Below are 22,647 nucleotides of genomic sequence, written 5' to 3' on the forward strand. Positions count from 1 at the left end.
GCATCATCACATAACATGATCAAGAGTTCTATCAGTACCTGTAGTTACATAGCATTTCAATGCCCATTAAAGGACCACCTCAGACAATGGTTGTTGTTACCACAACACCTGTTCTAACAGCGTACTGACACCATTCCACTGAGCGATGGACATGTATATGCATACCCTAGATAGCTCATGATTGTGGATCTCATTTATTTCTATGACTTCCAAGGAGTTCCTGTCGTCAGAAACTATGAAATCGGGACATTTGTCTTGAAAGGTGATGGAAAGAAATAACCAGATTACCTTGACGCAATGCTAAATTACAGAGGGTGAATATGCTGCATGAAGATACCAAGAAGCTTGTACAACGAAAAGTGAGAGTGAAATGGCAGGATTTTTGAAACATTGAAATAAACTACAATCTATACTTGTCAAACCTGTCATTAAGGAATGGAAATCATGCAGTAATCAAAAACACAACATGGAGGACATTTTAGGTCATCTTCACAAAACACATACCCACACCTCACACACAGCTTTATACTTATGAAAGAGGACAAACCAATATGCAAGGAGTGTGGAGATGAACTAACAATAAACCATATCTTACACGTGCGCCAGAGTCGACAAAATATAAGAGCAAACATTTTGCACAATTTTGCAACAGATCCCTTTCCATCCCAGCATGATCCTAGGAGAGACGTGCAAATTTCCTGCATTTTTGGTTTCCTAAAATGTTCCTAAACAAGCTACATCCTAAAGAACATTTTAGTCATTACACACAAAATAAATACATCAAACCTTGTTCTTGGTGCATGGCGGCATTAGTCGCTTATGCACCATAAAAATCAACACAATGCTGTAAGGTATACCTTGGCTAGCTATGTTAATTGAGACAAGCTTTCGGTCTGGTGTGGTTCTTATTCACGTGACAGCGCTGTCATGAGGGTCTACGTCCCAGCGATCGGAAAGTGACCTATTCCAATTTTACAAACTGAAGGCGATTCTACAGATTTCTAAAGACGAGTGCTCAACTGTTTTATCAACGTCCGCCTACTTTGACAGCCTGGAATGAAACTGTTGAAGAGAATACATTTTTGAACATTTAACGAGTTTCTGAAGGCGTTGCTTTCAATTACGGCGCCAACAAAAAGCAGCTGAATGTGAAACGCCGCCTAGGTAGGCTTTCTAGCAAGACAGCGGTGTAGCGTGGAAAATCGCTCCGCCGGTCCATCGCTGGCGCCGCTGACTTCAAAGGCGAACTGTTCAAACTTACAGCTACTGACCACACCTGAAACACTGAATTGCGCATGATCAAGGCAGAATTTCTCTAACACTGAGCACTGGTAGCTATCGATTTCGCGCCCAATGTTGTGAAAATCTGTCCTCTCTTCGATCATTGATACGTCGGTTGAACATTTATGCGCCTCGGGTATAGTGTTCTAGAATTGAGAAGTGTGCTGTCTGCCGCCGGCGAGCTGGTCGTTTCAGCGATGTCAGGAGAGAGGGCGCTGTGTGCAGGAGGAGCGTAGTGTTCCTGTATATGCTCCCGCAGGGAGCAGAGTTGCGCGAAGGTCCGCCATTATGTTCCAAGCTCTACGGGAAAGCCGCTCCTTGCGTCTACAGGGGGGCTCTGCGGGAAAGCCACTCCTTGGGCGTACAGGGGCTGTGATCACGGCAGGGCAGACGATGTAAAGCAGTTCGCTTTTTTTTATTGCCATGTACATCGCGCTCTATTTACAGGCATCCTTTTTCCTTGCGCTGTATAAAGGCGCAGGCATCGATGCCAAGCGCATCGTGCATTTTTCTGGAAAACATAACATCGAAAACACATGTGATTCGCATAACATGCTGGCACAGCATGATCTGTCAGAGATGGCGAAACGGTTGCAGTAGCTCGTAGCTGTGACATTAATGATGTAAAAATACAAGTAATGACAATACTACGCAAGTTTTGCGTGGAAAAGTTTTGCATCCCCCGGCAGAAAGAACATTACAATGCACGATTCTGTAGGGATCGTCTGTAATATTAGACGAAGCTTACAACGAAACCCCGCTGCACGCAATGCAAAGCCAGGCAGTCTAAAGCAATGCAATTGACAGACAGGCTAATTGAACCAATAGCACAGGTCGCAGACTTGCTCGCGCCCTATTATCTTGCAATATATTACCTATAGCACCATATCTTGCATTCGTCCACTGAAACTTTTCCATGCTGCGATCGTTCAAACTGCCCTTATCCAGTCGCATGCTTTTTGTAAGCATCATTCCGTTTTTAATATATGATTTTTTTTAACGGCTGCATTCACTGTAACGCAAAATGCTACGATAGTAACATTCCAATTTGTATTTTAATATTCATCTTAATTTCTGTCCCCCCACCCCTTAATACCACCGTTATCAGAGGGTCCTTCAGAGCTTTTTGATAAGTAGAACAGTTACCCAAAGTAGGCAAATCTAGTTAGCATGCAGACAGACTGACAACCTACTGCTGTGCAGGAGATAGGGATTAGAAAAACACTTTACAAACAGCTGGTATTTAGAACTTTATTGTATACAGCCGACTAGTGCTCCTGTAACAGGTACATTATGTAACACCATTACTGCAGAATAAGTAGAGAGGCTAAAGAGATTGTACTTGACAATCACTGTACACTTCACTGTAATGCTGAACACTCAGAGGGACATGCAGGTCCTGTGCAGAAACACTGGTAGTCATTAAAGGCCATAACACCATAAAGGGGTAGACACTAGTTTTCCATAGACTTTTTTTATTTGGGATAATGCATGGTGTAGAAAGACAAAGGTTATTTCTGAAAGGTGAGCATGAGTCACCACATTGGAGTTTGTGTGTGGCTGATTAATATTATAGAGCATCTATTTTCAGTTTCAGACTAAGTTGCCAAATGGTGGTTGCAGCGTCAGGGGGAAGTAGACACAATGTCAGCCATACAAATATCATTTTAGTACAATACTGGAGTAAATCATAGGCGCTGCACTGTTATAAAAGAAAAGGAGAAACCAGGAATGACATTCAACATGGTTAAGTGTCTTCAGCTGAGAGCTGTTTCAGGAGGTCCAGGTTGAGCGGTCGCTCCAGCTCTAGCACCCGGTCTTCTTTCGAGGTTCCTGCACACAGATAAAAATATGTTGCCTGAAGACACACTTCATGCTTAACCACAGTGCGAGAAGTGCAATAGTTTAAGTGACAGAAGGAGAATCTGTGGCACAATAAGGGTCAGCTACCCAACCTAACGTCGGTGGGGACGGCTCAACAGCCATGCTGTCTTCTAGTGCCTGCAAAGGCGTGTCTGCATGAACAAGAGTACATTGTCGACATTGCAATGAATGAAGAGTTAGGTCCAAGCCTGAAGAATTAGTATTATTCAAAGAAAATCCTAATGTTCAGTATTCATATCGTGCACTGGACACTAAAAGATCTCATATGCTGATACTGAATGCATGTTCTGGGCAGTCACAGGCGCAGCACACTGATACGGCTGTTCAAGTGAAAAAGGCAGAATGAAAAATGTGCACCTCACAATTTTCATGCATGACAAAGCTACAGCGTGATCGAGCTGAATGTATTAACCTAACGTCAGTGGGGATGGCTCATCAGCCATGCTGTTTTCCAGTGCCTGCAAAGGCATGTCTGCATGAAAAAGAGTACATTGTTCACATTGCAATGAATGAAGAGTTAGTTCCAAGCCTACAGAATTAGTATTATACAAAGAAAATCCTAATGTTCAGTATTCATATCGTGCACTGGACACTAAAAGATCTCGTATGCTGATACTGAATGTATGTTCTGGGCAGTCACAGGCGCAGCACACTGATACGGCTGTTCAGGTGAAAAAGGCAGAATGAAAAATGTGCACCTCACAATTTTCATGCACGACACAGCTATTGTGTGATCGAGCTGAATGTATTAACCTAACGTCGGTGGGGATGGCTCATCAGCCATGCTGTTTTCCAGTGCCTGCAAAGGCATGTGTGCATGAAAAAGATTACATTGTTGACATTGCAATGAATGAACAGTTAGTATCAAGCCTACAGAATTATTATTATACAAAGAAAAGCCTAATGTTCAGTATTCATATCGTTCACTGGACACTAAAAGATCTCGTATGCTGATACTAAATGCATGTTCTTCGCAGTCACAGGCGCAGCACACTGATACGGCTGTTCAGGTGAAGAAGGCAGAATGAAAAATGTGCACCTCACAATTTTCATGCACGACAAAGCTACTGCGTGATCGAGCTGAATGTATTAACCTAACGTCGGTGGGGACGGCTCATCAGCCACACTGTTTTCCAGTGCCTGCAAAGGCATGTGTGCATGAAAAAGATTACATTGTTGACATTGCAATGAATGAAGAGTTAGTTCCAAGCCTATAGAATTATTATATACAAAGAAAATCCTAATGTTCAGTATTGATATCGTGCACTGGACACTAAAAGACCTCATATGCTGATACTGAATGTATGTTCTGGGCAGTCACAGGCGCAGCACACTGATACGGCTGTTCAGGTGAAAAAGGCAGAATGAAAAATGTGCACCTCACAATTTTCATGCACGACACAGCTATTGCGTGATCGAGCTGAATGTATTAACCTAACGTCGATGGGGACGGCTCATCAGCCATGCTGTTTTCCAGTGGCATGTGTGCATGAAAAAGATTACATTGTTGACATTGCAATGAATGTAGAGTTAGTTCCAAGGCTACAGAATTATTATTATACAAAGAAAAGCCTAATGTTCAGTATTCATATCGTGCACTGGACACTCAAAGATCTCATATGCTAATACTGAATGCATGTTCTGAGCAGTCACAGGCACAGCACACTGATACGGCTGTTCAGGTGAAAAAGGCAAAATGAAAAATGTGCACCTCACAATTTTCATGCACGACACAGCTATTGCGTGATCGAGCTGAATGTATTAACCTAACGTCGGTGGGGACGGCTCATCAGCCATGCTGTTTTCCAGTGCCTGCAAAGGCATGCTTGCATGAGCAAGAGTACACTGTTGGTATGTCAATGAAGGGAGAATTAAGAGCAATGCAAATTTGGAAATTCCAAGTGGTTCACTCACCAGAAAAGATGGTAGGCACATCTGGCTTGAGTAGTTTCCTTCCTTTGAAGTAGGACCACTCAAACTGGTCTGCTGTGAAATGATCCTGCATAGGATTATGTGCAGAAGAAAACATGTACGAACATTGTTGACTGGATTTGTATTTAAAAAAGGTCCATGTGCAACAGGTGATGCACAGTGCAATCATTGTTCGTTTGTGGGGTTTAGGTCCCAAAGGAACTCAGGTTATGAGAGACGCGACAGTGCAATCATGAATTCATGACAATATTTTATGACCCCCGCAATAGAAGTGTGCAAAAAATAGCACTAATCATGCATTACCATATCCCGCGCAATTTTCCAGCGTTCCCGCTGGTGAAGTTACGATCAGAATTTTAACCGCAGCTTCGCGGCGACATTAACTGTAGTACACATTGGCGAATGAACGGCAACAACGACACGCAACTGAACCGCAAGTAAGAAAATCGAGACATTAAAATTACGGAAAAGGATGCAGTTTATACCTGCTAAAACCACAGTCAGCCAGAGAAAAAGCCAGCACAACAGATAGTTTTCGAGCAAGTTATGAATCGCGTTGTTTAGTTATACTTTAAGACATACATTAGCTTCGCATTAAATTCTGCACTTCACTGTCGTTCGTGACCCTCTTCACTAAACGGCGATGCTAGAGTGAAATCAGACTTACATTAGTGGAAAGTTAGGGGGAAATATATGGAAGGCCAGTAAAATATTGCACGGGAAGTAATAATGTGGTTCACGAAACGATGAGGTGACAGTCAGTAAAAGCAGGAGATGTAGCATTATATACCGCCAACATATTATACTGCACGAGCTGGTGTCTTACACTCAGAAAAAGAGCAGTTCTCAAGTGCATCGCGAGGAATTCGAGCGATGAAGTCGACAGATGCGCAAGCAAATTAACGTGTCTAGGGATCGCCCAAACGTTAATAAACAAAGCCATTTTACAGAAAATAAGCGCAAAGAATGCATTAAGATGAAATAAAAACAACATACCTTGCATATTCGAGCTCCTTTCGGGGCTGTTTCACGCGGCCCATACTTAAAAGCCACTGCAGTCGCCGACGTAGGACTAACCTTCCGCAGGGCACTGAATAAAACACTTTGCCGCTTTCGGTGCCGTTTGTGCAGTTTGGCGCACTGCACCCCATCATATTTGAAGAGAACGTTCTGCACTGCACAGCCATGCCATTAGAGCGCACAAAAAAGGTGGGAACACACTGTAGAAACCGATGCGACGACAGCCGACGGCACTGCAAGCGGCGAGAAAAATGTTTCGCCTGTAAAGTTGGCTCCTCCTGTTGCTCTTGGCAAGTTGACTCCTCCTTCGAATGGAACGTTTGACGTCATCGCCAAGAGCGGCGCAGGGATGTCAGTCGCGCAACTCTGCTCCCTAGGGAGCATATACAGGAACACTAGAGGAGCGTTTAGAGGAGCGCAGTGAGCGCGGAGCAGACAGCTGGGTGAACCGTTACCGCTACTTCAATCGGACTCCGAAGGCGCAATAAATTGTGTCGCTTTAGCTCCCACACGCTTGTCTAAATGTATTAAAACGGTTCATGAACAAAACAACTAGTTCCCTATAAAATAAGCTAAGCGGCCGTCGTCAGGGAACGGCAATACAAATACAGGCAATGTAAGATACAGATTGCCGACGAACTGACAAGCAACGGCAAGATATATTTCCTGAACGTATTGGGTACTTTATTTGTCGAACACTAGCGGGAGGTTCAATGACGAATGTCTAACGTATTTCTATGATCATGTAAATTTTTAATATTAGATGCACTGTTTTATGCGGGCTAGACTGAAGTCTTCCATCGACGCTCGCACGTACTGAAAACGCAGTGAATGGTGTTTTAGGCTAGGCTAGCGTACTTTTTGCGCCACATGTAAATAGAGGTATGCGAAGATTGCTTGAAGACAGAAATTATGCCAGCGCTTACTGATGACTTTATTTAAATGTGGGCGAATACATATGAACTGGCAGTCCTACTCAAAACGAAATGAATGAATGAGAGCACATAGCAATGAACTAAACCACATAATGGACGACGTGAAAAAAAAAAATCGCGACTTAGTGCAAGAATATGGTACAAACGTATAAAACTGTACAGAACTACATGAGAATATTAATGAACTGTACTAGGCCGTGAATAAATTAAGCTGCTAAATTTGAAAACACACAAGAGAAAGGCAGAATGACTAAATAAAGTCCTCAAACACAATTACTTGCACCTCCTCAGCTTTAGGTGCTTTACCTGCTCTGCTTTAGAGGTCTGATCTTGGTTTAGCGACTTGGCATAAAAACGCAATAGCATGAGGACGTAGAACTTCACTATGTTAAGTGTCATTTCTTTGTCATGAGTAGGGCAACCAAGCTTGGAAACCTCTGCGCTTTGCAAAAACAGCGCAAATTCCCGCATGCTATTTGCGTTAATCTTTCTTGAACTAAAAAAAAAAAACCTTGAAAGACTCTTCCAGCGTGTGCACGAGCTTTGCAAGCTCCGAGGACGGATAAAGAAGACCTCCGTGGTCGAAGTTTGAGATAAATTGATTTTCTTCTTTTTGTGCCGCGAACGATTTGCTTGAAATGAGATAAGCGGAGCAAGTACTGCATTTCGACTTCTTCATGAACTTTCTAGCGACATATCCTGCAATATAAGCTATGAGACGGCTAGAAATGTGCCTAGTGACGTATCTGTGGTCATCTGAAGGAAGGGAATTCAAAGTAGCTTCGACGTCCTCGAGCCTTCCCTCGTCAACCAAACGGTCAAGCTCATCAATAGGATTTGAAAGAAGCTGGGTAGGTTTCTCGCTTGTGCGGCTAATTCCAAGTAAGGCATTTACAATTTCAGCATTACAATTTCCTGTCTTTGGGGGCTTCGTTGGCGTGGGTCACGATGCCGAAGAGGTTTTCTAGTTTGTCTTGGCTTAGTCTCGATGTGATAATGTATGTAAAATCGCATTTTGCAGATAAGTAGTTGACGAGGTCGACTGTGGACTGCAAAGTTACCCGAATGTCTTCCGCGGTGCTGTTGCTTAGGAAACCATGCTTTGAGTGTATTTCGAGAAGGGAAGGGTTAGAATAGGGAAGGCAGCAGAAAGAGCGCGCAATGAGCAAGAAGAAAGAACGAAAGGAAAAGAGCAATCATTAAAAAAGGGGGGGTGGCGAAAGTCATACGAGACGGACGGAACTGTGCTCTCTGCAAACATGTGTTTTCCTGCTTGACCAATCATCGCTCTTCACTCAACAACGCGCCATAGTACAACAGCCAGAGAAGCAACGCGATGCAACAAAATTCACGCAGGAAACGAGCCGCAAAAGCAGACGCCCCAAGCGTTTCCTCTGCGGCGCGCGCGCTTGTGATGCGCTCCTACGGCTGACAGCGCCACCTACGCTTTTCATCGCTCCGGCGACCACGTCGCTCCCATTGCCGCGCGCCGAAGACGGCACACTTCCCAATTCTAGAACACTATACTAGTACTAGTACGGGGCGGCGGTTAGGTTAGCTGTTCGTGCGCGTCCGTTTGCTCTGTCACTCTGCCTCATGCCAGCACCGTTGTTATGAAAACTCAATCGGTATCATGAGTGGCAGTTCGATTTATCTGCAAAGTGGGCGCGATGCGGACAGAGACCTGTACGAAACAAAACTTTGGTACCAACCCGTGTGCAGTCGATATGCGTAACAGCACGGTAAGCGTCGGCCTGTGCCCACGCATAAATATGTGCCACATTCATGAATTCCTTCTCCTACAGACGAGCTTCATCGCAAGAAACCAACCGCAAGCCTACTGACCACTCGAAGAACGCAACTACGTTACAAGCGGCTGGGTTAAGAGCCGCGGTTGAAGCAGACGAACTCGCTCTTTGTGCAATTACGTGCGTGCCGTCCAACGTTTATACCAACTAAACCGCTGAATTTTTGTAGCTGATATTCTGCATAGAAATGGCGTTTAGTAGCCAGTATCTTTTATACAAAACTTGTTTGGTGTACTTGCCTCAATCGATCAGAAGAAGTCGGATGTTTGCATCGTCTGTGGCGGTAAGGAAGCAAAAGAAACCGCTGCCACACGCCACAGCCACAGCGATGACACCGGTAGCGCCACCTCGTTGCCTTGCGGGCTCGAAATAACTTTTTGCAACAAAACTCTTGAAATAAAGCGCAGTTTTGGCCAAGCTAAACTTGATTTGTTATTAGAGATAAATTTGTTTATAAAGTTCTTCCAACCTTCTGCAAAACAACTCTGCCCGCCTACGTTCCTTCACCGAATCTGCATGCGGTCTGCTTTGATTAGCAGCCGACACAGACGATGCGAACATCCGACTTCTTCTGATCGAATGAGGCAAGTACGGCAATACAAAGTTTAGCGAGTGCTCTTTGAAGGATTTTATTACAACAAAACACGACAAGGAGGTGTTGGCGGCGCGCTGAATGCATGCGCATGACTGCAAGCGATACATTGCCGCGCTGCTCTTTTACCGGGAATGTGTCTTCCGAGTGCGTGAAGAACAGTCGTGCACACATAGTGACAAGAGCTGGCTGCTAGGGCACATCAGGGAGATTCCAGTCCAGCCCACTTTGACATACATTTCTCACATTCCATGATAATTGTGCGGTTGTGCCGTGCCAGCCATACGTGGCATCGCATCTCGGGGAAGTGTCTCGTTCGGGTGGAGTTGTTCGTGTGTACTTCCGGAACCTTAAAATGCCGAGGTCTTTCGCGCAGCTCTTCAGCTTCCGTTGTTTACACTGTGCACGCGTCTATTACAGTCTACGATAGCTCAATAAATAACATATAGCTGCGGATGCCACTGCTTGTAGAACCGCACGACAGCACTTGATACGTACGTTCGCCCTGTTCGTTCCGTGGACACAAAAATGGCCGACTGCGCCTCAATTACCCACAATGCACAGCGCACAGCGCGTCAGTGAATACCCCCTATATCGACGTCCGCCGTATCTTTACGAGAATCGAATGGATACGTCGGACGTACCTTTAGACACTTCGTACAAAAAAACCTACACAGCATTTAAAAACGATGCTTTCTTTTTCAACAGAACAACCGACGTTTCACTTACGCACTTATCGGTTCCTAATCTACGGATGAATGACGCCTCAAGAAGCTCTCTTGCTAATTGCACCTTAGACCGTCCAAGAACTTTTGTTTGCCCGAAAAGTGGATGGCATTTGCAACTTAAACAATGCCTAGGCAGGTTATTAGATTGGGACGATTTGAACGATGCAGCATGTTCCCTTAAGCGCTCATTTAGACATCGGCCAGTCTGGCCTATATAGGCGCGGCCACAGCTTAGAGGGACTTCATACACAACACCCACCTTACAGGCAACGAACTTAGTTACATGCTTTACACTACATGCCGGTTTCTGGTGGCTTAGGCTCGTCAGAGCGCACAGACTAGACAGTTTTTGAGGTGCCGTGGAAACAACGTCTACATCGAACTTTCCCGCTATTGTTTTTAGGTTGTGCGTTACGCGGTGAACGTAAAGCACCACCACGTATTTCTTTTTCTGTCTAATATCAGAGGCAGTGCTGAATGCAGGTTCGCGCTTTTCATACTTCCGTAGCGGCTTAAGTAAGCTTTCCGCGACTGCCGTCAGCAGAGAAACAGGATAGCCAGCATCCTTGAGGCGTTCGGCCTGAAGTGCGAAACTTGGTTCCACTTGGTGAACACAGGACTAGCTCACTGCTCGTTGGAAGGCAGCTATTCGCCTTAGCGTCGCTTCGCTTCGTAAAGCTTATTCGGTGACGCGAAAAATATTTTATCATGCCAGTGAAAATGTGTGCAACAGCAGCAATCCAAGGTCTGCAACTTAGCAATTCATTTGTGACCATAGAATGCTGCGAATCGAAAGAACGAACGGCGAATGCGCCCCACGCACAGCAGATCTGCCGCGTCTCCGCTGTACGGCCGGGCGCACGTCTCCCTACCAAACTGTTCTTCCCGCCGCGAGGGGCGCGCGCGTCGCACCGCGAGCCGTTACTCCTGGGGCCCGATCCTCGATATTCGCCTTCCCCTGGCGGCGCCATATTGTCTTTCTGATTGGCTCTGAAAAGAGTCACGTGCTTCAAACTTTTGGCGCGAAACCATCAGTTGAGGCAAGCACTTTTAGCGGTTACGTCAAAATGACGTAGCCGTGAAAATTGATTTCAACCGGAGCTATCCTTGTTGCCTGGATGACAAATACGAATGATTTTGGAGTGGAAGCAAAGTTACTGATGGTGGTTTGGAGAACACTTACGCTCGATTAACCAATGTGATGAAAATAATGGCATACTGGGAAGGAGCGGATGCTCAAATTTGATTGGCTGGAGCTATGTCACGTGAAACACGTGATACGCAGGCATATTTAGATTACGTCAAATTGACGCGTCATGACGTAACTGATGTGCCGCCATTACCGAAAATGCTGACGTTTGGCCGCCATAATTTCGCCGAGTGGCGAGGTGCCCGAATTATGCTAATGAGACTATGGCGACAGGCAAGCTGATTTATGCAGCCGTTAGCCTACCGTAGTTTCTTAGCTTGTTATTAAAAGTAAAAGGATAACTTTATATACACCTTGCATGGCTTTTAAACGCAATAGAAAGGCAAATAATGAGCGCGTATGAAATAAAGGACGCTTGAGACAATCTGTAATGGGGGCAGAAGCTTGCGGCCGCGTGACGGCGCTAACTGCTTTCTTATTTCAAACCCTTTCTTCCTATGGTAAGAAATCATTGGTCTGTGCGGTTATGATAACCCAGCAATGGCGGCGGCCATGGAGGGAGGCATGAAGGGAGGTACGCTTTCATTATAGTGAACTAGAATATATATTCTAGTTCACTATAGCTTACATGGAGGAAAGAAAGAACTTGTACGCTTATGAGTGGTCTTCGTGCCGTTCGTCGTCTGCAAGTAGTGATCGAGGATTTGCTGCAGCACAGCAATGCTGTCAAATTGTCTTGAAAGATAGCTCGTCAGTACAGTCAGATCAATCATCTGACGAGGAGTGTAGTGTGGCGGCTTTGCAAGCTCCGAGGCGAGAATTGTCCTGCGCTCGGAATGTTGAACTGTTGAGCTACTGGTGCTTCGGGTGTGATCGCCAGTGGTGAACGCCTCTGATGTTGGATGGCACGAAATGTATTCGTTCGGCCGAGCGACAAGCTCCCGGAATGTGTCGGGCTTCTCGATGGGTGTCGACCAGCAGGGCAACGCAGTCAATCTGCTGGAAATGGTGCAGCACGTCGAGCATCACAGAGGTAAGTGCAATAAGAAAACCTGTAAAGGTGACTGTTCATACAGCGTCATTCGCATTCAAGTTGTACGCAGGCGGGAAATGACTGAAGATTAAAGGAATACTCACAGGACGCATGCGGCGAATCCGATATTTTTAATCAGCACTTTGCGTTGCTTTTAGCTGCATATTTCTACGATGCATTATAATTTTCTTCAACTTCTCTACACTGCATGAACTTAAAAAAAAAAAAAAAAAAAAAAAAAAAAAAAAAAGCTGAGTGTGCTTGTAGTTGTCAAGATTTCTTGGTTAATGGTTTCGACGACCGAGGAAGGAAAAACAAGTGAAATCGCCTGATATAAGTCGTTCCCTTAATTGCAAAAAAAGAAAGAAAAAGTTAGCCACAATACAATTTCCGCCACCAAGCCGTCTTTACCTGTTACGGAAATGGTTCACTTAGGTTTAGGTTTTGCACTGACCATTTCTTGCATTCATAGATTACACTTTACCGCAGCCTAGCTTGTAGCTTTGATGATTTTGAATGTTCCTGTGCCATGCGTGTTTGATATTTTATTTGCATATAATTTAGGCACTAAACATTTGCAGGTGATCGTGTGGACCTTGTGCAGCCGTTGCAGCACTTCCAATCCGAGTCATCATGTGGTCGAGAAGTCCTGGGGCCATATTCAACATCATTAACCTCTCTGCTAGGCTTGTATAATCTGGGAGGCCACGCCTTGTCCCTGGACGGCCACATCAGATGTGAAGTGCTATGCAGATGGACAGCTCTTTTTGAAGATCGTTACAGCTTGTAGTGTGTGCAGATCACATGACATTGACGCCACCTGCAAATGGTAATCGCAGCAGGAACATCAACAAGTACAAGGAAGAGGACGTGCAACATTTATATTAACTCGGACAGGAACAACTTGATCACCTGCACTTGAGATTTTCACTCGCTGTCATGATTTTGATATATGCCACAAGTGATCAATGTGCACATTCTTACTGCTTCATGTTCGATAGCATACTGCTGAAAAGCCGTCCAAGTCTTAATTTTTTCTGTGGTTTTGAGATATAACCATCTCTTTGGTGTACATTTTGTTGATAGCATGTGCAAGAACCAAGTTCAGCTTTGGGGTGGCGCAGTGGTTACGGCGCTCGACTATTGTTCCCAAAGACGCGGGATCGAATCCCGGCCTCGGCGGCCGCTTTTCGATGGAGGTGAAAAGCAAGGCGCCCATGTGCTGTGCGATGTTAGTGCACATTAGTGCGATGTTAGAACCCCAGGTGGTCGAAATTTCCGGAGCCCTCCACTACGGCGTCTCTCATAGCCTGAGTCGCTTTGGGACGTTAAACCCCACAAACCAAACCAAACCTTTCTTTGGTGCTATAATTTTTTGTCTACCATCTGTAGACATACTGAGTGTATTCTTCTACAAGTGCTGTGGCCCTTGCTGAGAGCTGTCATTCTTTGTTGTATACTTTGCTTTTTTGTGTTCCGCTTAAACTCAGTGCGTATTTTATTAAGTGCTTCATGTCAATGAAACACAGGAAGGTACAAAAACGTTCTCCTTCTACCTCCAGAAGTGCCATTCTGAGTAGGACGTGCGTGCACCAATAGTTCACAATTCACTTTGGTGTTTGTGGCAAGCAGGCAGTCTGCGATGTACTACTTCAGTGAGAATATTTGACATACGTGCACCCTGGTGGATGTGTCTGCAGTTGTTTTCTATAGCAGAGTCCATTTCGTTACACCTATCTTGTGTGCTACTAGGGTGAAACGTCAGGTGCCCACTGTGTTTTTCCACAAACTGCAGAGTGAAGCGAGCTGTGCTTCTTTGTATTTGGTTGCCTTTATGCTTGTTTTCTATTGCTTCCTTCATATGCTGAATGTAGATGAACAGCAATCAACTAGTTTTCCCAAGGATAATTTGTGCGTCTATTTGGTGGTCATTGTCTTTCATTGTTGTATGCACGGAAAATGAGGCCCCCGCCAACTTGTCAACCCATTTTGGCAATTTTATATTCCACTATTGCAAAATTTGCCAGTTTCATTTTGCACTGCAATTACTGATGCTTTGTAGTGATGTTAATCAAGATCCCAGATAACCTGTTTAACCTCTGCATCATTTGTGTGGCTCGGCTATCAATGAACATTTTTATATTCTTCAGTTTTTTCACAAAGGCAACTATTGACTTCTCTGTTTTGTAACTAGGTGATATTGATGTGCATGTGCACCCACTGGAAAAAGTTCTTGAAGGTGGCTTTGCAAGGGAAAGAATGCATTCATTTGTGTACGAGATAAATTGCTTGGCATTTCATGTTTCACTATATAACACATAGTCACAATAATGATGCACAAGCGCAGGAATGAAATAAAAACTTTTTGATAAGGTTGTCCTTCATAAATTTTTGACTGCAGCTCTACAAAATGCTTTGCTCCTTTTGTGCATTGCTACATATCTTGTTCCATAAAATGTCTCCCTCCATGATAGCGTTGTGTGTAGACCTTCCATACCCCTATTATGAGGCTGCTATCTGGGCCAGTTGCTTCTTGACACATTCTTGCTGCTGCCACATGCCCTCCGGCACTCACATATGTTAAAAGAGGGTTGGTAAAGCTCACATATTCATGCTCTAAGCCACTGAAGCATGGCTTCATCACTCGAGATGTTTATCGAATGATTGCAGCTGTGTATAACTGCTTCATTATTTTTTTTCTGTTAGTTGCTTTTGTAGCCTTATCTTCATTGTTCTTTGTGAGCTTTAAATTGAGAATTTTAAGGAAGGGGCATACATTTTATGCCAATCACTTTCATCTCATTTATGTGGAAGTACTTTCAAGGACACTTGTTTCATCATCACTTTTCAACATTTTGTACCATTGTGCTAGCACTGAGTTGTATAACTTTTTGCTCTCATAAGTGACAGCTGCACTAGTTTCACTTACACCTATCCTATTGTCACATTTGTTTTCTACGTTATCTAGTATCCCTATGCTTTCCTATTATATCAGCTTCAGCAATCCTCTCTGCATTTAACCCTCAGAATGTGTTCCATATTTTGCACGTCTGCTATGTGTACAGCCTAAATTGAACACCACAATATATTCTTAAGATTGCATTCAAAAGATAACTTCCTGAAGGTACAATCCTATTGAACACAGTAGACGTCATACTATCCATAAGTGAGCCATTCTTTTTCATGATGTATTGAAGAATTTGTGAACAAAGCGATTTCATTTTATCTTGACCACATTCGTCTGTTGTTTCTGTGGTACAGCCTCTGCCACAGCTGCATCTATAACTTGGCTGTTGGTACTGTGGTCAAATGTCTTGCGAGCCAGCAGAGCCTAATGTAGCGTAGATGTTCAGCTATTGGCTTCTTGCTTTTTTTTTGATGCAGCAACGTTAAAGCCTCTTTTCTGCACAAAATGTGACGTTGTGAGGGGAAAATCTTGGGCACATTTCAGACAGGTGACATGGCCGAGTACTCAGTGTGATGTCTCTGGCTTCACCTTTGAGATGAATGTGTGAGGTGATAAACCTTGCAGGATCTTTGGGTAATAAGACAGGCAACCCTTAGGCCATGGAAACGCATCCGTACAGCTTGGTTAGAGTGGGCTTTATTGGTATCTAGACAAGTGCTCTTCCACATAATTGGATAACTTACAGGTATATGCTACTGATATGTATCATAGAATAAATACTAGATGTTAGCAGTAGCAAAGTCGATTCACACGAATGAGAGTCTGCAGACAGGAGCCATAAAAGCTGTTGTGTCATAGCGGTAAATGCTGAGCTTGCGTGTCCCCACAATTGTTTTTAGAGCATGAAGTTTTCAAGTGCTGTGCTGGTTTGCCTGATAGCCGTCACCTTGAGTGACTTGCTGAAATAATGCTTAAGGCTTGTCTTCCTGAGACAAACATTTCTGCTTTTTGGTAGACTGCATAAAGGGAACATTCTAGGTGTGGCAGGCATTTATGCACAGGTAAAATCATTCTTACACACACTGTAACTACCTTTGCCCTGTCCATAACAGAATCGGAATACTTGCTCTTTCCAAAGTGCCGACTACCATTTAAATGACATTGAGTTCCATAATCTTTGATACTGGTAATACTGCGGAACGCATAGCATCCCTTGACTGTAGTTGCAGCCTAGTGGTTTGAGCATTTGGGGACCAATCCTCAGTGGTGTTGGGTACTCTTTGGTAAAACAGTGGGTGCTTGCTTTGCTGGTGCTGGGGTTATCTTGGGCCAAACACTTGGAGAATGGGTTTTTGACCCTATCTTGTGTTCCCTTGCTTTGTATAACTAATTTCTCTTCTTTGGTCTCCAAGGCCGTGCCACCTTTCAGATATGGCGATGAGCTGTACAAGTACAATACTGTAATTACTTGAATGTGTGACAGCCTTTCATTTTTTAGGCTGTGTATTGTAGAGTGTGGAGTGCTGTAAATAAATTTTGTATTGTTTTGTATATTCTAATTTTCAGTTTTCTTATAAGCAAGGCTCCATGTCAGGTGCATGTAAAAAAAAATGCCAAAAAGTCCCGAAAGCAAATGATACACCAATTGTTAGTCAACGACAAGCTGTTGAAGCTACAGGGAATGTGTTACGTGAGTAGCAGGTCTCTTAAAGTGTGCATGTTTTACCAAAATAAAGGACAGAAGCTATACTGCAACCTGTTGGAAAAACCATGCATACAAGACACACTAGCTGCAAATCATACGCTCATTTAAATCATGTTTAGTTTTCCAATGATATGCAATCAGAATGTCGAAAAAGTAAATTTCATGCTTTATTCCCATATTTATGCCTGTATTCAGGTGAGGTTCATTTGAGCATGTTTTTGAGTCAGAGTGTAGAGAGTGGATGATAGGCAGTTGCACGTTGGACATTATGCATTGCTGGAAGAGCACACAGGGGATGGCAAAGCCAATACAAATCATACAGTATTATCACCTGGCATTAATGAACCTTTGCCAAAAAATCCAGAACACCACCCTGATGTGCTGCAGGCCACATCAGCCTTGCAATTCATGCCTCTTTTTGTCTAATATTGTCCCCGTGCATGCTTCTGTTTTTCTTTTTTGTTGCTGTTACTTTTTACTTACGGTGTCCTTAAAGTCACGCTTGTTTTCCCCTTTGGCTCCCTTGCTTCACTCAGAGACAGGTTCGGATTTTGTGTAGCATGTGCACTGGTTAATGTGTGCATGAATGCTACATTCAATTGACAATTGCTTCAAGAAAATGGTTTCCATACTGCATCTAGCTCATTGTAATTAGGCATCATATATCATATTCACTCTTCATGTCTGTTCCTTCACTTCCTGATCGTCAAATAGTATATGTGAAGGCATTTCTCTAGCTGACCTCATCACCCTTCTCTCCTCTGAGGAATCTTGCTGCACTGAAAGAAAGTGCCGGATGCTATTGCAAGTGCAAAACTGGTAAACAGCAGCAAAGATAGGCTGTACATGACAAATTTTGTTTCTCTTGGGACATTGTGGTGTGATGTGCACCTGCATCAGACGAGCAGCGTTGCTACTTTTATAAAGTGTTTTTATGCAACATGCTCAGAAACCAAGCAGAATAATACCGACAGTTTTTTATTATTTTTTTATTTTAACGAGGTAATTAATACATCTGCCACAACACAGTGACACTCTGCATGCGGTGAAATGTGCATACAGCGTGCTATGTCTAATTCAGGACACATTAAATGCCATCAGCGTGAAAGCTAACCTGTTGCTGCCAGTGGGCATCTGGATACGCTTTTTATTGCATTTTCATTGCTGCCAGAAAATCTTATCTGCTTATTTTTGCGGCTGCGTGAAAACGTCCCCGCCGCGATGGCTCATGATTATAGACGCTCGGCTCTCTGACCCGCAATATGTGCGTAGCCCAGCTACGACGATCGCATTTCGATGGACACGCTAAAGGTGGTCCGATGTCAGCGCATGCTAAGATCGCCAGATATATGGCCTAATCGAGCTCTCCACTATGCGTGTTTTCACTACGCCGCTCCACCGGGCCGATATCCGCACGCTACGCCACCCAGGTGAAAAATTTCTGCTGGTTTCCTGCTGGGATCCTGCTGGTTCCAGCAGTGCTGGGTTATTAGCACATTCCCAGCAGCTGCTGGAACCAGCAGCTACTGGGACCAGCACCTGCTGGGACTAGCTGCTGGGACTAGCTGCTGGGACCAGTAGCTGCTGGGACCAGTAGCTGCTGGGACCAGTAGCTGCTGGGACCAGTAGCTATTGGAACCAGCAGCTATTGGAACCATTGGCTGCTAGGTTTCAACCGACGGCTGCATATAGTCAGAATTTGGTGGATTGGTTCTCTGGGGGCTTGTCAGCCTACGAGAATTTGGTGCAGCGACTGCCTTGGACTGCACAAAGAAAATAAAGGCAACAGCAGAGGTTTCAGTCATGACTCATAGTTTAATTTTATTTTCCATGCCCATATAAATTCTGCAATCTGCATGGACACATTTTCCCTTTGAGACTGTGGTACTGCGGCAGGTGTGCTCCAGCTCCAACTCAGATGGTGCCATGAAGGTAGCTGCATGAAAAAAAGACCAGAAAAATATGCTACCAAAACCATGCTACTGCACATAAAAGTTGAATAATGAAAATTGAAAGCATCTACCCAAGAACCACATATTTGGTGCAAATCCACATGAGAACTGGTCAAGTGTGATGCAAACCACGTTTAGAGAAAATTTTCAATGAACAGCGCTGCTACTAATGTGTGGGTGGCTAGCTTTTGCATGTGTCTGTGCAGACTGCACCAATGCCCACACGCCCCCTTGGTGTTTCATTCATTCAACCATGAGAATGCCACTCCTAGGAAAGTGTCTGCATTGCTTTAGGCAGATGCCACGTAACAACTGGTGTGGTATTACCAGAAAGGTTAGATGAAATGAGGGGCTCGTTATGATACAATTTAAAGGAGCGAACAGTCTAGAAGTCCAAGGTAAACATTGGGGATAATTTTTCTTTTTAGGTTTGTTGTCGATGTTGACAAGAATGAGTGTTAAAATGATTTAGGGAGAAAGAATACTAAATGAAAAGTGGAAGGAAAACAATGCCGCTTTTCATTTAATATAGAAGGAAAACAATGCCGCTTTTCATTTAATATTATTTCTCCCTAAATCATAATAAGACTCATTCTTGTCAATATCAACAACAAACCTAAAAAAAAAAAAATCCCCAACGTTTACATTGGACTCTTAGACTGTTCGCTCCTTTAAATTAAATCAGAGAGGTTAGAGGTATACCCATTGCTAGCCAGACATGACTGTTTAGCAGCATATTCTTTTAACCTTGTTTGGTATGCCACTCAAGTCATACACCCATACCCTGCAAATGAACTGGCATGGAAAGACAGTCTAGTTAGTCTATTTGCAACGAACCGTATCGAATGTGTGTTAACTTGCGATTAGACATTCTTTGAATCCTTGGCTGTTCACCATTGTTCGTACAAAGCGAAAAACAAACGGACGACAAAGATATTTCACTTGCCGAAAATAGCACCAATGATACTTCGGCAAAATGATATGGCCCATTTTAAACTAGGGACGACAAAATTACCAGCTCACTTTGATAGTCACTCGACTAGTAAGCGGCCCTCATCACTGCCGAACTGCGCTGGCACTGGTGCGCGCTTGAGTAACTGTTCCCGTTTGTCTCTGTTCTTTTCCTTCGTGCCTATAATAAGCTCTCGCAAATCCACTAGACGTTACACAACGCGAGGACTACGAAAAAAAAAAAAAAAAGAAATGAGATGCACTTTTTTACTTACCAAACACACGCAGGTCCTAGGCCTTGCAGATGTCGCATCACATTTCTCAGTCTTGATAGAAGTTGTCACACCACTTTGACCTGTTCAAACTTACGTAGATGTTTCAGATAAAATGCCTTAAATAATTCATACTGCCGACGACATTTAAATATTGTAAAAAGCACAAAATACTCCCGCATTTGCAAACACGAGCCAGCACAGCTACGTAAATGTCTAAACTTCGGAACGGCTTCTTTTGGCTTGTTGAGCGTCAACCGGAGACTGGTTACGATAGTGTCATAAGCGCTGAAAATGCGCGTTTGTCAAACGTTACGAACAAATACTCCTGAAATATTTCAAATTGTGCTAATATTACTATTTGTATATCTTCTTACACGTAATTGTATTCGCTCTGCTCTGATCGTTGCACCAGATCGTTCGAAGGCGCGTCGTCTGCTACGCCAGCAGATGATGAAGGTGACAGCAGTAACAGCCTCGTGCATTACGCCGTGATAAACAAAATCGTAAAGATCAGATAACATTTTTTGCATCTTTGATGTTTGCAACAGCTCATAGCGGCATAACACTGCGGCTACCGGCCGAAAAAAAAAAAGCATAGCTTCTTTAAAAAGGTGTCTTTCGCAGCTACGGTAATATTTTGATCACGGAGCAGAAACATGGTGTAAAAACGGGTATATACTTTCCGTGCTACGTTTTTGTAGAATTAATGAGCTCGCGATAGGGGAATGCAACAAGTTCTCACGTGCGTAAATGAACTCCATTACATGCATTTGTAAACTTGGGTGGGTTACTTGCTGGTTCCAGTAGCATTCCAGAAGGGAACCAGCAAAATTCTAAAACCAGCAAAGAAAACCAGCAAGCACCCTGCTGGAACCAGCAAAGCCAGCAGGTTGCCTGCTGAGACCAGCAGACGCACACTGCTGGAACCAGCACAGCCAGCAGGTCGCCTGCTGGGACCAGTGGAAAACCAGCAGGTCGCCTGCTGGGACCAGTGGAAAACCAGCAAGCACCCTGCTGGAACCAGTACAACCAGCAAAAATCCAGCAGGCTACCTGCTGGTTCCAGCACAAACCAGCAGCTTCCAGCAAGAAACCAGCAGATAATTTTCACCTGGGCACTGAAGCCGACACGTATACCCGTAGCAGACTTGCTAACACGATGGAAACGGTGGGCTGCCGCAGGCAGTTTCCAACGGCAGTGATACCCTGAGAAGGCCAGCGTTGTCGTCGGACAGGTGCGTCTCTTCTCTAGAGGCAACTGCAGCCCGAAAATCTGTTGGGCGCTTCCAATTCTCAGTATTCGTGAACAAATTCTTTAATCCTGATACTCGCCGATTTCTCTGCGCGACTAAGTCCATAAATGAAAGACGCACAGCTAGCCACACGCAGGCATCTCAGGTGAGGCATCGCTCACACCTGACGACCGGCTGTTTGTGGGGTTTGCGTCGAGTACCGCCGTTCGCTCAGCCTAGCTGCTGCTGGACGTCCGACAGCGTGTGTACTATGATGCACTGTGGTCGCAACTACCGTTACTATAATAGTACAGTACAGCCGCAACGTATACGTAAGTATCTCACTATCTCCTCAGCCTTGCCCTGCCGCGCGACGCGTGTATGCAGCGTAAACACTGTTCGCACCGACCCTTTAGCTTCTTGGCATCGCAGCGTTGGCATTTTTGTAATCGGCGCCAAGTAGCAGACGACGGCGTTATTTTTTGTAACTTTTTTCCTTGTTTTTTAAATTTTGTCATCAATTTCTGTTTATACGCGTTTTAGCGCCGCCCCAATTTACACGTCACGGGTACGTCACAACATGGCCGAAAAGGCGAATGTCGAGGATCGGGCCCCCGGTTGCAGCAGCATTTCGCTGCTGCAACCGGGTCGCAGCAGACGGCGCCTTTTTTTGGTGCCGCTTCGCGCGCTTGTGTTTTGACACTCGTTTGAGAATTTAAAGTTGCAGGCTGGGACTTGCGCTAGCTAGGGCAGCAACCTTTCATGTGACACAGCGGTTGGAAATGTCGCCGACTCGGTCAATGCGGCGCGTCCGCTGACAGCCACCTTGTCGGTTGACTGGTTCAACTGGGACCGCCGACCTCAGTTGAACTGAACTGCAGTTGAGATTTCAACTGCAGTTGGCGCTGCCGTGTAACATCGCTGTCGTTCAGTTCAAATGACCGCCAACTGAACTGCCGTTGAAAGCGCCCGTGTAACAAGGGTATTAGAGGGACTTCATACACAGCACCCACCTTACAGGCAACGAACTTTGTTACATGCTTTACACTACATGCCGGTTTCTGGTGGCTTAGGCTCGTCAGAGCGCACAGACTAGACAGTTTTCGAGGTGCCGTGGAAACAACGTCTACATCGAACTTTCCCGCTATTGTTTTTAGGTTGTGCGTTACGCGGTGAACGTAAGGCACCACCACGTATTTCATTTTCTGTTTAATATCAGAGGCAGGCAGGGGTCGTGAAACGTTTTCCGGAAATTTTGCACG

The 22,647-nt window shown here is 44.5% G+C and overlaps 3 protein-coding genes across 4 annotated transcripts in view; 1 reads left to right on the forward strand and 2 right to left on the reverse strand.

Annotated features, from left to right (window-relative positions):
• Positions 1 to 1,655: 1,655 nt before the first annotated feature.
• Positions 1,656 to 6,424, reverse strand: LOC146206969 (uncharacterized). Of its 2 annotated transcripts, none has more exons than XR_014703678.1 (3): positions 6,094 to 6,418; positions 5,080 to 5,164; positions 1,656 to 3,114 (listed from the first exon to the last, which is right to left on the reverse strand). XR_014703678.1 is itself a non-coding variant. In XM_084588006.1 (3 exons), the coding sequence occupies exons 1-3, from the start codon at positions 6,282 to 6,284 to the stop codon at positions 4,927 to 4,929; spliced, it is 327 nt and encodes a 108-aa protein (XP_084444132.1). In that variant the 5' UTR covers positions 6,285 to 6,424; the 3' UTR covers positions 4,876 to 4,926. The 2 variants fall into 2 exon arrangements, 1 of the variants encoding a protein (XP_084444132.1); XM_084588006.1 differs by lacking the exon at positions 1,656 to 3,114 and adding an exon at positions 4,876 to 4,977 and having other exon boundaries at positions 6,094 to 6,424.
• A 4,876-nt stretch (positions 6,425 to 11,300) lies between these two features.
• Positions 11,301 to 13,153, forward strand: LOC146206970 (uncharacterized). The gene is made up of 2 exons (XM_084588914.1): positions 11,301 to 12,363; positions 12,945 to 13,153. The coding sequence occupies exons 1-2, from the start codon at positions 12,243 to 12,245 to the stop codon at positions 13,151 to 13,153; spliced, it is 330 nt and encodes a 109-aa protein (XP_084445040.1). The 5' UTR covers positions 11,301 to 12,242.
• Positions 12,891 to 22,647, reverse strand: part of LOC146206971 (uncharacterized) — a 138,765-nt gene continuing 129,008 nt past the window's right edge. The window contains exon 3 of the transcript XR_014703896.1: positions 12,891 to 13,183. The gene's annotated coding sequence lies outside the window, so the exon portion shown is untranslated. The remainder of the gene's footprint in view (positions 13,184 to 22,647) is intronic.

This window comes from Amblyomma maculatum, chromosome 1, assembly GCF_055883805.1.
Source record: "Amblyomma maculatum isolate TAMU_Amacu chromosome 1, ASM5588380v1, whole genome shotgun sequence".
Lineage (NCBI taxonomy): Eukaryota > Metazoa > Arthropoda > Arachnida > Ixodida > Ixodidae > Amblyomma > Amblyomma maculatum.

Excerpts from the sequence above, each read along its gene's own strand:
- LOC146206969 (XM_084588006.1), bottom strand. The coding sequence starts at position 6,284 with ATGGCTGTGCAGTGCAGAACGTTCTCTTCAAATATGATGGGGTGCAGT. Across the intron at positions 5,165-6,093 it reads AAGGAGCTCGAATATGCAAG|GATCATTTCACAGCAGACCA; the intron begins GTATGTTGTTTT and ends AATCCTATGCAG. Across the intron at positions 4,978-5,079 it reads TGTGCCTACCATCTTTTCTG|GCACTGGAAAACAGCATGGC; the intron begins GTGAGTGAACCA and ends ATGCCTTTGCAG.
- LOC146206970 (XM_084588914.1), top strand. The coding sequence starts at position 12,243 with ATGTATTCGTTCGGCCGAGCGACAAGCTCCCGGAATGTGTCGGGCTTC. Across the intron at positions 12,364-12,944 it reads GCACGTCGAGCATCACAGAG|GTGATCGTGTGGACCTTGTG; the intron begins GTAAGTGCAATA and ends AAACATTTGCAG.